The following is a 16370-nucleotide window of genomic DNA, read 5'->3' on the forward strand; positions in this document are numbered from 1 at the left end:
TTAGATTTCTAAATAAATATTCACCTTGTCGCTAGATAGACCTACTCCTGAAAAACTCGTGCGCAAGGTTTTTTGTCCCTACGAGGCCACCGTCATTTACCCGACGGGAGGGGTGAGCGAGTGAGCCCTGCAATCTAGAATTTGACCACTGATGTCACTGTTTTCAACCCATTTTACACACTGGCCCTTTAATGATTGTGGTACATAGCCTGTTAATAAAGATATATTGATAATGTCTAATAAGTGAGTGTTAACTAAAGGTAAGACTTCCCTAAGTAGCCTAGTTGGGATGGGGTCTAAGAGACACGTTGATGATTTAGATGAAGAAATCATTGAGGTCAACTGTTGAAGAGAAATCGGGGAGAAGCTATCTGAATATATATTAGGTCTTACAGCTGTGTTTGAGGGCAGATTGGTTCCATTTGAGAGCAGGAGGTCATGAATTTTGCCTCTAATAGTTAGAATTCTGTCATTAAAAAAGCTCATAAAATCATCACCGCTAAGGGCTAAAGGAATACAAGGCTCAATAGAGCTGTGACTCTCAGTCAGCCTGGCTACAGTGCTGAAAAGAAACCTGGGGTTGTTCTTATTTTCTTCTATTAATGCTGAGTAAAAGTTTGCTCTGGCATTGCGGAGGGCCCTCTTATACATTCCAAGACTGTCTTCCCAGACTAAACCAGATTCATCCAGTTTGGTTAATCGGCAGTTCCTTTCAAATTTTTGCGATATTTGTTTTTAATTTGGGGTTTGAGAGTTGTTTCAAGAAACTAACTTTCTATGCTTTGTTAACTTCTTTTTAAGAGGTGCTACAGAGTTGAGTGTTGTTCGCAGGGAGCCTGCAGCGCTATTGACAAGATGATCAATTCAGAAGAGTTTAAAGTCCGTATGGGAAACCTCTGTTACAGAAGGACATGAAATTGAATTTAACGTCGATGGAATCATTTCCTTAAATTTTGCGACAGCACTATCTGATAAACACCTAGTATAGTAACTGTTGCTGAGTGGCGTGTAATCGAGTAGAAAGAAATTAATGATCTGATAGAGAGGCATTCTGTGGAAAGACTATTAGGTTATCAATTTCAATTCCATACGTCAGAACAAGATCCAGGGTATGGTTAAAACAGTGAGTGGGTTTATGTACACCCTGACTGAAGCCAGTGGAGTCTAATAAGGTGATAAACACAGTAACAAGGGAGTCATTATCAACATCAACATGAATGTTAAAATCACCTCCAGTAATAACTTTATCTGATTTAAGAACTAAACTGGATGAGAATTCAGATACAAATTCAGGAGCATGGTACACTATAACAAATAAAAGTGGCTGTGAGATTTTCCAGTTTGGATGTAAGAGACTAAGGACTAGGCTTTCAAAGGAATTAAAATCTAGTTTAGGTTTAGGGCTGATTAATAGACTAGAGTTAAAAATGGCTGCAACTCCCCCTCCTTGGCCGCTGCCTCGAGGAATGTGGGTATTATTATTATCATTTCAAAGCTGCACTAATATTTTTAGCCATGGTAGTTGCATGGTTGTAGGAAACTGGCTGCTGCACAGTCAGTCCACCACTTTTCTTCTAGCACTACTATTTGTGGTGCAGATTTTCTTGTCAAGTAGCCAGGACATTTGCTATCATTACTCAGTGATCCTGGGATCAGTTCTTATGACACTGGTAACCTTCTGACTTTTCTTCTCACACCACCAACAGTTTATCTTGCAAACTATTTCAACATCTCCTGGATGGATTTGCATAACATAACAACATGGTGCCATCAGGCCAAGACGATTTATCCTTCTGTTGACCTTTCCTCTTGTGCCACCACAAGCTTGATACTTTTTGTTTTTTAATAAAATATCTCAACAATTATAAGATGAATTGCTTGTAAATTTATACAGACATACACAGACTTCAGAAAACTGTAATCACTTTGATCCCAGACCTATCAGCTAGCACTATCATCTGGTCAAAATTTCATCTTGTCCAATACTTTGGTTTATGTCCAAATACCAGCAAAACTTCTGATACTCCCATCAGCCCCAGCTATACATTGTACGTTGAACTGTTGCCTTAAATATAGTCTGAGTGGGCGGAAGTTCGCTGCATAGATCAGCCTCTCAGTGGGTCCATGTCATTGGTCCGACAGCCCACTGGTCCGACCTCCCATTAGTCCGACGGTCCGCGGTGCTGAACGGCTCCCGGCGGGCGTATTTCTACATTGATGGTGCGCCGCGACCGGCTCTGGGTCAGCTGGGAAAGGCTTGAGGCGAAGCAGGCTCACGGCTTATGTGTTTGTCACTTTGTTTTTCATTTTAACCCACACCATGATCTTTTCCTAACCCTAACCAAGTGGTTTTTGCACCTAAACCTAACCAGACCTTAACCACAGGGCATCATGATGATTTCGGAACAACGGGACTTAGGAACAATGGGTTTAATATGGTCGGAACAATGGGATGTCGGACCAATGGGCAGTTCCCCTCTCATTGGGCGGAATGAGCCACCCGCTGAAGTCCTGCCCTACCACCTCCGGTTGTGTAGCAGTTTTCAACACGTCCTTTACTAACTTTTGTGGTGTTTGATCTTGCTGGGATGTAGCAATTTTTCTGCCATGGTTCGCGTCCTGTAGGCAATATTTTTGTGGGCGTGTTACACCAAAACCTGTTTCCCCTCAGCAATATTTTTGCAAGCGCACCGTTGCTGGCACCGCCAAGAACGATTGTGATTGGTTGAAAGAAATAAAAAAAGCCGGGGCGTTTTTTTCTCCAATCTTAAAGTGAGAGTCGGCGTAGCCAGACCTTTCTTTTCTTGAGAAAGGTCTGGTGAGCAAGACTACCTTAAATATAAAGAGATCCAAAGGTTTCAAACAATCGCAGATATCAAAGGCAGGAAAATTGCAGGAGAACATGGTCCGTGTATCATTCGTTCATTCCATTTTCAATTTTAAATCAAAAATAAAAAAAACGGTTTGTTTTTTCATAATTCGTTTAATAATCAAATTCAAAAATACAAAAAATGGTTTGTTTTTCTTATTTTTGATTTTATGCTCACATCAAAAATAGCAAATCGAAAAATATTACTATTGACCAAATATTGCTAAACTATTTTCTACGGAAGCGCATTGCATTCACTGGATAAAAAAAAATTAGACACCTTATCTCGTAATTACGAGAAAAGATCTCGTAATTGCACAATTAATACCCTAATTAATTACATATGTGGAAATAGCCTGTGTCGTCCTTTGTTAACCATTTCACATACAGATGTTACTCATTTCAATGCGCAGCCACAGTGAAGGGGGTGAAATAATTGATCCAGGAGTAGCTGCAGTGCGCAACAACAACCAGCAGGTGGCATAGTGAGCAGTTGAGAGACAGCGTCCAACTGAAACTGTTTGAGAATTAGTAGTACTGTTATATTTTCTGCCGGACCTGTACAGTATGCTAACTCGTTACACAGTCTTAATTTCATAAAGGACATTTATACTATGATATTTCCACAAGGGTCAGTGTTAGGTCCCCTATTATCCTAATGATCTCAGTGTCATGATGTAGAACTGCAAATGTATATGTGTATAGGGTATTTATGTGTATCCGCCCGCTAAACTGTGACATTATTTTATGCATATGATATCGATTTTGTATCTTTACAGATACCATACAGATGCCCCCCATTCAATTTAAAGCATAACTGATTTGAGTAAAGGCACGCGAGTTGGCAGTTACACCTAAAGCTACTGAAGACCAGTAAAATCACCATTTGTTTTCATTCTTTCAGGTGGGTAAATGTCACCTAAGCACCTTCAGATTTGATCAGTAGTGTACCCTTAATAGATAACTTGTTTATATGGTTTGTATTGTGCTTTGTGATATTGTTTGAGGGAACTGTAACGTAAGGTAACTGCATACGAGTGGATGCAACTGTCAATGCTAGGGTAGTTCCTCAGGGATTTAAGCTGTTATTAGCCTACTTTCATTTTGACAATCTAACCTGTGACAACACATTAGCTAAGGTTGTAAGGGCTGTAACTGTTGGTAGCTGTTGTTGATTTTGTTTAAATATGTTGAATTGTAATTTTATGGGTTATTGTTCGTCGGACGATTGAGCTAAGCTAACTAACGCTAACGTCAGCTGTCACTTGTTGCCATAGCAACGGTAAACATTCACGTATGGGCTAATGGGATGTGGGAGTGCAGAATCAAGCTTCATTGTAAATAGTTAAGATACATTGTGGGCCTATTTAACACAGGATGTGGGATTCTAGTAGGTAGTAAACTTTTAGAAAAGAGCTTAATTTGTAATAGGCCTACCATTTAATTTTTTGTAATCTTTGGGTTCATATATTGTTTTCTATAAAATATACTAGTCATAACAATTGGGACAGTGTACATTTTTTAACATAAAAGATGCAATTAGCTCAAAGCTAATTTACATCCGCAGTCCCCCACAATCAAAACATACAACAGCACAACAAACAATACAAATCAAAAAACACACAGAACACACCATACAAAATACAAAGCTACACACATATACACACATGGGGCGGGAGGCTTATTATATTCTACAGTCATTGTTAGTTCAGTACCGATCAGCTCACGAAAACCCAAATCTGCACATTTTACAGAAAACTGCGTCCTTACACTCTGTTCTATCAAGAAAAGTATCGATACTGCTGTGATGGTTGATTGTTCATTCTTGGTTGTGCAGGGAAATACATTTGGTTGTGAATGTGGTTCATAAATGGTGCATAAATTAGCGGGTGAACCCATAGCTGCGAGAACATGATTTCAGTTGGGGGTGAGGGAGTGCTGACTATTAAACACGCCCTCCCCAAAAAATGTTTGAGTTTATTAAATACCTGCAGAGATGCAACTGTAGTAGAAACGATAAGTGTGTCTCCCCACTGAAAGAGACGCTGTGCGCATTTACGCACGAGACACAGCAGCCTAACTTCATTAATTAGCCTATCAGGATCTAATGTTAATTAATGTTCTGTGTTCTTCTACACATCCAGAAGGTCACACACAGTTCAGGTTCATACAGTGAAATTGTTTGGAGTAAAGCAGCATCCTCCTGATAAATCCTGAGCTCTATCAGAGCTGTCTAAATAAATACTTCAGAAGCTAAAAGTTTAATTTCATGTTTCATAATACGGATGGTTGGTTTAAATATCATAGTATAAATGTCCTTTATGAAATTAAGACTGTGTAACGAGTTAGTATACTGTACAGGTCCGGCAGAAAATAAAACAGTACTACTAATTCTCAAACAGTTTCAGTTGGATGCTGTATCTCAACTGCTCACATGTGCCACCTGCTGGTTGTTGTTGCACACTGCAGCTACTCCTGGATCAATTATTTCACCCCCTTCACTGTGGCTGCGCATTGAAATGAGTAACATCTGTATGTGAAATTGTTAACAAAGGACGACACAGGCTATTTCCACATATGTAATTAATTAGGCTATTAATTGTGTAATCACAAGATCTTTTCTCGAAATTACGAGATAAGGTGTCTATTTTTTAATTTTTTTCCTGTGAATGCAATGCGCTTCCGTAGAAAATAGTGCCGAATGAAAAATCAAAATCAAATTTTAATCATGGCCCATTTTTCGATTTGCTGTTTTTGATGTGAGCATAAAATCAAAAAATAAGAAAAACAAACCGCTTTTTGTATTTTTGAATTTGATTATTAAATGAATAATGGAAAAAAAAATGTTTTTTCGTTTTTTGATTTTTGATTTAAAATTGAAAATGGAATGAACGAATGATACACGGACCGAACATATATGACACACAAAACATCTAGAATGTTCCATTGTAAGTAGTAATGCAGCTTCACTTTTTGGATTTGAATATTTCAGTTACTGTAAGTGTGTGATATAGGCTGTTGTGAGCTTTAAGGAACACTGGAATAAATGGGACTATAAAGGGAAACTGTATGGGAAATACTTGAAGAAATATGGGGGAATTCATGGGGCACAGCAAGGTTCAAGAGGTTGATAAATGTGTGTTCAAAATAAGTATGGTGACTCAATAACATAGTGTGTGTGTGTGTGTGTGTGTGTGTGTGTGTGTGTGTGTTTACATTTGTTTACATCAGGAGGGTGATATGCCAGAGGAGGTGAACATTGATGACTTGATTGACCTGCCAAATGATGAAGAGCGAGTCAAAAAGTTACAGGTAACAGGACCTGCATGTATATCATGCTATATATGATATTATGAGGAGGATTCCAGTAGAGAGGATTTTCTAAATTCAGCGCTGATAATAGTTCATTTTGCGTCATGATAAGAGAGTTTCTGCACCAGGACAGACGGATTTAGTTCAGTCACTCAAGTAGACATATTTGAAAGAGTCAGTACCATTGTACAGTGCTCATCACTGAATGAGACTTTTAGAAACACTGAAGTGTTTATAGTAGAATATTGAAAATTAATATATGATTATGTGGCTGGTTTGTTACAACATAATCTTCCGTTTCTTGACAGGAGCTTCTTCAAAAGTGCAGTAACAACACAGAGGTATGTTTTTACTTGGAAATTACATTCCCAACCCAGGGCGAGTCATAACGATGCACACATCATATACAGTATGCAAACTTACAGCATACCTATGTGCATACACACATATACACACACTGGTCACATGCACTTCAACTGAAGCTGCAGCTTCTGACATCTCTTCCCATAGTCACTCCACATGCCTCAACAATGGCTCACTGTGCTCTCTTGCCTTTTTCTTTCCATTTAAAGTCTAAAACAATGAGTCTTTCTGGACTCAAGCATTGGCCTCACTGTGGCCTGCTCAGAGATGTAGACACAGGCAGAGGAGCATGGAGGGTCAGCTGCTGCTTTTTTTACTCAGACTTAGTTTACTGGACTCTGATGTGGAGCGTCAATAAAAGATAGCTTCATATTTATTTCAAGTCTGTCTTAAATCAACACAACATGTCCACATAAACACTGAAATAGTTTCTGCTTGCTGTAACCATTCTTCCAGTTTATACTGGACATAAAATATTTCTTCTTATTACGCTTCCAATGCCTGTGTTACAAAGTACACAGCCCTTGTTCTGTACAATATATATCCCAAAGTTTATCTGAAGTTAATATGAGGCTTCAGAGACTAGTAATCAAATTAAATGAGTGTGTTCCAAAGCTAAAATCTTCTTAGAACAGTTTCCTTGTTTCCATCATAGACTGTATAAAGCTGGTCAACACCTCTCTACTGATGTCCATCTTTATTATACAGTCTGTGGTTTATATGCTGAGCTGCTGACGATAACAGTAATACAAAAGTCCCCTTTACACTGCCTGTTCAAGGCAGGGATATCATGCTGTTATGCCACCTAGCCATTCTGTATATAACGTACAATCGTGAAATGGGGGGACAGAGTGGTCTTGCCTTTAGTGTCTGTATAAATTGGGCACAGTGGCAGCCCTTAGCATAGGCGAATGCTAAGGGTGCCATAATCTATAGGGGGTGCCACAGAAAAAGAAGAAGAAAAATTTTTTAAATGTTTATCTTTTACTATTTTTTACTAATACTATGACTGCTATTATTTTGAAATATTACTTAAGGCCACAACAACATAACTGCATAGCAAAGCCCATAGAGAGGCCTTTATTTTTATTTTTTATTGATTGTTAATTTATATGATTATTGTAATTGATTATTATGGGTGCCAGGGGGAGGCTTTCCTAGGGCACCAAATGTGCTAGGGCCACCACATACTGGGCAGAATGGGCAGGACAGGTATGACGTTTTGACAACATGTTATGTATGTTACGTACCGCGGGAAAGTTAGAAAGTAATTGTTAGCAGAGCTAACTCAAAAAAGAAGAGTAATGGCTTACATGTCCACAAACTGGGAAAATAATGAGATCCGTGAGCTCCTTACCCTCAGAGCAGAGGACTTGATCACCTGCTATATAACAGAGATGGCACGCCTACCACACCTCTTTTGATTGCGAAATGTGGAATGTTTGGTTCTTTGTCAAAATGCAAAGGAGGCATAAAAAGCGGCTCTATAGCATGATCTCTGTATAAAGAGCCTAATATTAACTAGCCTCACAATAAACAGTCACAGCCAACACTAGAATCAACTTTGCTACTGCTGATGAATGTCTATTACAGGAAAACAAACACACAGAAATCCAGAGTCAAGCAAATGTTTGCTGTCGGTATTTTATCAAAACTGGGGCTGTTTTGTTTTGCCCACCTCTATTTGTGCTGTTGCCATAACACACCATATCTGGATCCTGTGTTTCTTGTCAGCCTGTGGAAGCTCAGACCCAACCGTGATACAACGTAAACAGTGGAACAGTTGAATCACGTTATGTTAAAAGCAGCGTTATTGTTTGGAATGTCCATTCAGATCACAGTCTAGTGACACTGATCCAGGGTAAATCATATTAAACACATTTACACCACAGAACAGTAGAGAGAGTGGGAACTTCCTCCCGAATGGCTTTCAGGTCGTCTTACTGTGACCCTGCTCCAAGGCCTTTTTCCATCTATGGACATAAACACTTAACAAAAAGGGGTGGAAAAAAGACTTAACACTACATTTTTATGGCACTCGTATTGCTACTACACTACTAATAGCTGTTTGTTCAATGTTCTGATAAGAGCTTTCAGAGCTATCCTGTCTGTGGCTCTAGCCTCAAGCCCATTGGCTCCTAATGAAGAGATACATTTTTCAATTTGTGTACTTTTATTAAAAAGGGGCTAAATGATTTCCTAAAACAGCTGGGAGTTGTATTTTTTTACCAAATGTTACACAAAGAGGAGAAAACAGTGGATTCTTTGGAGACATTTTTCAGCAGCAGATTTGGGGCATCATTCAAAATAAACTACAGAGCATGTGCTCATGGTAATGAAGGTACATGTTATCCAGTTTAACAGTGGGACTCATTGATATGTTTTTTTTAATAGTTTTTGGACAACAATCGAGCTCCATGGCACAGGAAGAGATATCAGCCTTTGATACACACACTACTTGTTAGCAGATACATTCACAGTTGGTTTTGGTCTTTTGATGGGATGTGTTGACGATGACTGCCAGACTTCTCTTTAAATGTGTATATGTAATGTCATAATGTCATGGTCAACATGGATGCAACCCATTCTCCTCCCAACTCGCCAAATACTGCCTCTTTGTCAGTGGACATAAACGTCAAAATATGATGCATCTATTTTGGATGCTCAGGGATGATATGGCAGTTGATGCTTGTTACATGCATTATGTCTTTTCAAAATGCACTTCCATTTTTCCATAATTTGTTTTTCATTGAAAACAAACTCAGGGCCATTTGCACGGTTAGTATGGTTGTTTGGGCTGGTGTGAAAGCTGTCAGTTGAACCCTGGTGCGGACCAAACAATCAAACCAAGACCACTCGAAAAGTTGGGTCTCAGTTCACTTTCAAACAAACTCTGGTGAGGTTCGTTTGCAGATAGCAGATGTGTGATTTTAGTATGAATCCATTTGCTGATCATGAAATCTGTCTGTGATCTCATAATTGATCATAACTTATTTATGCTAATTCATACGTGTAACCATGGTGTAACACATATGCACGTCTGTGTAGGTATTTTCCCTGATTAAAAAGCTGTTCAAACTGCCAGCATTCTGTCTGAGTCTGTGTACTTTGTCTGTTCATTAAGTCCATTAAAAAGTGTGTGACAGTGATCCAACAGTATTAAGTCCTGAATCATTACTGTACAAGACGCCTTCTTTTCATCCTGTCTCTATGTTAGCCGTTATTCATAACATGCCTTTGATATGCAGTCTAATAATAGCCTCCTATTAATGCTTACAATCAGTTATTTTTCTATGAGCACATAAATATAAACACTTTAGAAGCAGTGCTGCTACATAAACTTCTGTCAGTCACCTGCATTTGATTTCCCCACGTGGGTCCTGATGATGCAGGATGACACACACCAAAACTGTCAAATCAACAAGTTACCTGTCAGTCGTTAGAACTTCAGCCCTGCGTTCCAAATCGCGTACTTCTACTATATACTTTTAGTATGTACTGCAGCTGCCCTTAAAAAGTATGTAGTGTAGTATGCAGTATGCATGCAGTATGCATACTATTGGGACACACTACATCCGCCATCACATCGCTCCCTGAACTCCGACCCTCTTGCTCACTTCCGCTGCTGTCCGTAGCGCCACATTTGAATATTTTGTTTTGTTGTACTTCGGAGATGCAGCAAGAGTCGTGCATACTGTCGGAGGTGCCGGAGAGCTCTGTTGCTGTTATGTCATAATGTATGTTGTTGTTTCTAATAAACTGACGTGTTCACGTAAACAGTTCCAAGCCTATTATTAGTGACCTGTCTATTGAACTAGTCACCAGTAGGCATATTAACCCCCTTCACACATAGCTCTCTGTTGCTGGCAGATGTTTGTTGTTAAATATATTTACAGCTATGCAGCTGCTGGCACTATATTCTGTCTGCACGTGAAGCAGCCTTACATTCACATTACTTTTATTTGTAGTGTAACATACTTGCACATTCTTACTACATTACTTAATATGTATTTGACTTTTACTATTTATATATTTACTAGTCTATACTGCTCATACCTGGCCCATAGTGTATTCATATTTAGTCATATTCATTCATTATTTATACCACACTTACACCACTGCCTATACTGGTAGAATCTTCTATATTGTAGTCATAGTTGAACCCTAACATTGATTATACTATAATCACAATAAAGTTGAATGTTGTAACCGTGTTCTTGCAAAACTGTATGATATGTGACAGTATATAATCAGATCATTGCAGTCCTAATATGTAGTGTCTTAGTATCTCAAATTAAATAAACCATGTATGAAAGGAAGTGTGGGCGTTGGTTGTACACGCAGCTCAGTCAGTGTGACGTAACTTCCGCTGCGCAAAGGATTGTGGGTCAGAATGGCCAAAGAAGCATGCTGACATGCATACTGCGAAATATGGCCGGATGTAGTAGAACATCCTGGTACTTTTGGCATACTGCATCTGACATACTATGTATTGGGACACACTAATTCTTTTTCTGGCATACTAAATAGTATGGTAGTATGGGTATTGGAACGCAGGGCATGTTTACTCCTCTTTGTTCATTTGCAAAAAGACAGTGTGAACAGGGACCAAACCAAAACGTAAATGCAACTATGTATCATTTTTTTCCCCTCTGGTGCAACCAAATGAACCCACCTACAGGTGTGAAAGCACCCTTAAAGCAACTCTTACCTTTCTTGCATTTCACACAGCACTTAGAAAAAATTTGAACATCCACAACTTCCGCCTCCCTCCAAAGTCCCATCCCCCTCCTCCTGCAACTCCCCCTCCCTCCAAAGGCCTACTCCCCCCTCCTTCATTACGTCTATGATGGACGTAGGCGTTGGCAAGGTAACGTTAGATACACTGAAGAGAAGAGCGAGTGTAATGTTACAACCAAGACAGTCAAACACAACACCGGAGTTTTAAAACTCAACTGGAGTCAGTGATGACTGATGAGTTTTAGAATAAGGTTACAGTGCTTACGTTAGATAGTAGTGTTGACGTTACTAGTAAGTGGAAAGGCACAAAGAAGATAGCGTTAATGTTTCAGAGGCTACGCTACAGTAGGCTAACGTTAGCCATTAGCAACTGGATGCTGTGTTGTTATATAACGTTGTGAACTGAACTGAACTTCTTTGTCATTTTTATGCGCAGCACAAAAACGAAATGACATTTCGCACACCCCAAGCAAAAAGAAACAAAATATTTAAAAACAATTTGTGCAACATATAAGATAGAACATATAGTGCAATGGTAAGACCAAAAGGGTCGACATTTCACAGTCAGAAACTCCACATCCTTAGAGCAGAACTGGGAGATCCTCTTCACATCACAGCACCATGAATTGTTTGTGTATATTGCCAGACCGCCACCACGGAGCTTACCAGATGATGCAGCCTCCCTGTCTGCTCTATGTAGTGTTAGCCCCATTAGCTCAACACCAGAGTCTGATATGTTACCATTCATGTCTCAGTGAACACAAGGACGCAGCAGTCCCTCACTCCTCGGTGAGTGGATCTCCACAGTAGATATAATCAATTTTCGTGTCCAGCGAGTGGATGTTCACCAGAAGGCCGCTGGTAACAGCTGGTTTGATGGGGTTAGCGCTCAGCCTAGAGCTAACCCCTCTGCACTTCTCCCGCGCCCGCGTCCTGTCACAGCGCTGCCAGCAAAACCAAAGTCATCTCAGGGCTAGTTTGATGTAGCAGGCCAAGCTTGCTACACATCCTGAGCTCTCTCGGTTGTAGCGTTAGATCTCTGCAGCCTGAGCTCTCTCGGTTGTAGCGTTAGATCTCTGCAGCGGTTTGTAATGTCTGTTAGAAACTCGCGACTGTATTGCACTGAAGAATTTACTTCTTGTTGCACCATGTTTACTTCGCTGGCCGGTGTACGCAGAGGCTGCCGCAATGTTCAGTCAAACTTAGCTAACTGATTAACTGATTTCCCTGTTGGAGCAGCTGGAGGTGGAAGCGGTGGTCCGCATTTGTCTGCCATTGTTAAGGAGAAAAGTTTCTATCCACAAGCGTCCCTGTCACTAGTTTCTATCCACAAGCGTCCCTGTTACTAGCATATTTGTTGTCTCACAGACTCGGTCCGAATGCAATGATTGGTCTGAGTTTTCTTAGAACCATATGAGAATGGTATAATTATGAGTTTTTATTTCTGGTTGAATTCACTTACATTTTAGTGTGCCATCAACTTATTAATAGCATTTTAACCTAAACAAAGAAAAGTGTCAAATTTCCAGAAAGGTAAGTGTTGCTTTAAACTTACAACATACATAAAACAACTAATTTTTAGGGTATTTTTCTTATCTTGTGGAGACAAAAGTTTGTGGTTAGGTTTAAAAAAAAAAAAAAAACATAATAGTTTGGCCTTAAATAAATTTGGTTGTTATTACGAATGTTATGTAATGTCATGTTACTGCCGTGGCATGCTAGCACACTACGTTAAAAAAACTTGATTGACTTTTGGTTTCACACAGGAAATGAACAGGTGAAAGTCTGGAGTTTGTTTCACCCATCCACCTCCCCCTCTGCCTGCCCTTTAGGGACTTTCTCTCTCTTTATACCACGAATGTTGCTGCCAGCCGGTGTATTTCATAACACCATGAACGGTTCCTTAATGTGTCTGTGTCTGACGTGGACATCCACTGACAAAGTGGTATTGGTATCTGATCCTCAAAATCACTGGTGGTATTTGACGAGTTGGGAATGAGAATGGACTGGGATATTAGATAAGCTATGGTGACAGAAAAATAATTTATTGCATACATTGTCAAATAACCAATTGTGGCTACATTGACAAATATAAAATACGTATTGAAACACTTGTAAAATGGTATTTCAGACTTTCATCAGAGAGCTGGTGGCAAAGCTGGATGGAGTTCAAAAGCAGGACGAGCTGCAGAGCGAAGGCATCGAGCATCCAATCATCTGCCACAGCCACTACCGCCATGAGCCCTACCACTTTAACAACCCACATCAGGACCATCACTCCCACCACACCCAAGGCCAAAACCAGACCCTCTGATGACCCCTCCAGCCAAGACAAGCACACACTGTCATGTCATGAAAAAAAAGTCAGTTCTATTGGACTTTGGGAGGCAAAGAAGGAAAAATCTACTTTAAAACTCACTAATTCAGATGTTACATCTTGACTGTCTGTTGGTTGCCTGGCAACCTCATAGTGATAACAAGACTTAAGGAAATCACTGCTTATTGCCTGCTATAAAACACAGCAGCAACAATTTTGATATTTCCCAAAATGTCAAACTATTCTTTTAACCACTTATTAAAGGAACAGTTGTTTGTGGCGTATCTCATGGGTGGATAATTGAATTAATATAGACAGAAATTTACTAAACTCTAAAGATAATCTCAGAACAAAGGCTTCAAACTCAAGATGCCTATAGCACAATACATAACATCATAGAAATATACATTTCCACTCACAGTATTCCCAAAATACTTTTTATTTGCAACTTGTGACTCTCACTTTTACTCGACTGGAAAAGGCTGTCATTATTATTATCTGGCTTTTACTATTATCATCACAGGTTCCATGTATACATAGTTGGATGTAACAGTTTTTGGTACTAACTGATAAAGTTTCTGATGAAAGTAGATGAAGGAAAGCAGATTTAACAAAAAAATAGAATATACCTCTCTTTATTTTAAAATAATATCCTGCTACACATCACTGTTTGAGTTGAGTTTTTTGAATGTTCCACCTTCCACTGAACACATCAACATATCAGATGCACCGCTTTTTAGATATGACTGCCAGATTAGATGCATATATACTACAACTTATTTAACATCGGTTAGCTTATGAAGGTCATGAATGTTATTTATTGTCAAGATAACAAGACATAGAGATAAAGCCAATAAAAGCCAGAATAATGTAACACTGGACTGCATGGCTTACACACATTTTAAATAGTGATTCATCCTTTCAATTTTGGAGTTGTATTGTTACTACATTTTCAGTTTTGTCAATACATTCACTAACTTTTGATTCTTCAAAGACATTAGTTGTTTGCAGGAATTGCTAATAAAATTATTTATGTCACTGTTGGTGCATGTTTAATGTTCTTTTTGTGCTTTGGCATGCAATGTGTTTTCCAAGTCAGAAGGTACTGACAATATGTGTAGTATATGAAGTTTGAAAAGGACACTAAAATACTAGCTGGATAGGTACACCTGTTCTGTACAAGTTTGTATCATCCAATATGAAAGCCCAGACAAAAAGGATATAAAACACATTTGAAATTATAAGAATCTGTGGGGGCCCCTGAAAACTACATATTTAATTAATTAAACTTAGGCTAAAAATATAACATTGCCATTAAAAGTTTACTGACTTGTTTACATATTTAGAATCATTTAGAAATGTTTCATTTCTATTTTTATTCATTGTGTGTCAAATATACCAGAATTGTATCCATCCATCCATCCATCCATCCATCCATCCATCCATCCATCCATTTTTACCCACTTATCCCAGGCAAGGTCACAGGGGGAGCTCCTTCTGGGGGATTCTGAGGCGTTCCCAGGCCAGAGCAGAGATATAATCCCTCAAGTGTCTTTCTGGGTCTATCCCCATGACAAAATAGCAATCAAACCATAAACCTTCTCAAGACAGTCTGGATCTCAGTGGACTCCTGCGGGGATCAACAGATGAGAAGTCCGGCGACGAGCAGCTGCTTGCTCTGCTGCAGTTCAACAAGCAGAGCTAGCTGCTAACAGCCATCGCTGCAACTAACAGACTGCACAAATCCATCCAACAGCTCCACCATCCACAGTCAGACACACAGAGCTGCTTATTTACTGCTGAATTACTGTACAGCTCACAGCTTGCACCAACAGCTGACTCTGCTCCGGTGTGAGTGTTTTGCAGGCTAGCGAAACATCCTGGCATTGACTATTTACTTAAGTTAACCAGCCTGTCAGCACTACGATCTTATTTTGGTTATCGGCATTAGAAGCACAGCCATTCTCAACTTTTTGATTTAAAACATTTTTCTGATAAGTATCATAAAAAATAATTTATTGCTCACCACTACTCTCATCTCATTTTGAATGTCCGATAGTTCCCCACTAAAATTTTCATCCAGTCTCGTCTCATGAACAAAAATTAAATATGCATTTTCCATAGTTTTCATTTTTAGCAATCTACTTTTTAGCTTGTCAGTGTCTCATCTTCATCATGGAAAAAAAGGTTGCTGATGATCATACTTTCTTCATCATTCTTTTTGTTGATGACATTAAAACTTGTTTGTAGGAGCCATGCATAACCAGTAGGCTGAAGTGGTTGATCTAAACAAGACACCACCTATGTTGTTTTTGATTACATGTAGTCCACACTGACTTTTTTTCCCTGCTTGGTTTTCTGAAACATTCCCAACCACAAAAGCACTGTTTTATAAAAATGTCCTTCTAAATCAAAAAAACGTAAAACACAATTGAAGCGCTGTCAAGAGCATGCCCAACCAACAGGCAGCAAAATAATCATAACCCTAAAGCCACACAATGAAGAAGAAAATATTGGCCAATCAGAAACCTGAAAAAAAAAGCTATTTTACCAGAGGGCTACCTGGAGCAGTGGCCCGTGTAGTGCAGTCTGACTCCAGATCTGTTCTTAAATATATTGAAAGAACAACTGTACATTTATGTGTAAACATGTAAAAAGTCCTGTTAGCAAGATTAGAGCCAGCACTATGCTGGCTATTTATGCAGCTGCACAAAGTATTGCCTCATTTGTGGTGCTTCACAAAGGAGAAAAAGGCACACACTCTGACGT

At 39.2% G+C, this 16370-nt stretch overlaps 1 protein-coding gene across 1 annotated transcript in view; it reads left to right on the top strand.

The window, feature by feature from the left end:
- The window catches only part of ppp1r14aa (protein phosphatase 1, regulatory (inhibitor) subunit 14Aa), a 19904-nt gene extending 5260 nt beyond the window's left edge, over positions 1–14644 (top strand). Inside the window, exons 2-4 of the mRNA XM_050036336.1 lie at positions 6101–6181; positions 6490–6522; positions 13416–14644. Coding sequence (XP_049892293.1) covers positions 6101–6181; positions 6490–6522; positions 13416–13598 — 297 coding nt within the window. The 3' untranslated portion in view covers positions 13599–14644. The remainder of the gene's footprint in view (positions 1–6100; positions 6182–6489; positions 6523–13415) is intronic.
- The last annotated feature ends 1726 nt before the right edge of the window (positions 14645–16370 follow it).

The sequence above is a fragment of the Epinephelus moara genome, chromosome 3 (assembly GCF_006386435.1).
Source record: "Epinephelus moara isolate mb chromosome 3, YSFRI_EMoa_1.0, whole genome shotgun sequence".
Lineage (NCBI taxonomy): Eukaryota > Metazoa > Chordata > Actinopteri > Perciformes > Serranidae > Epinephelus > Epinephelus moara.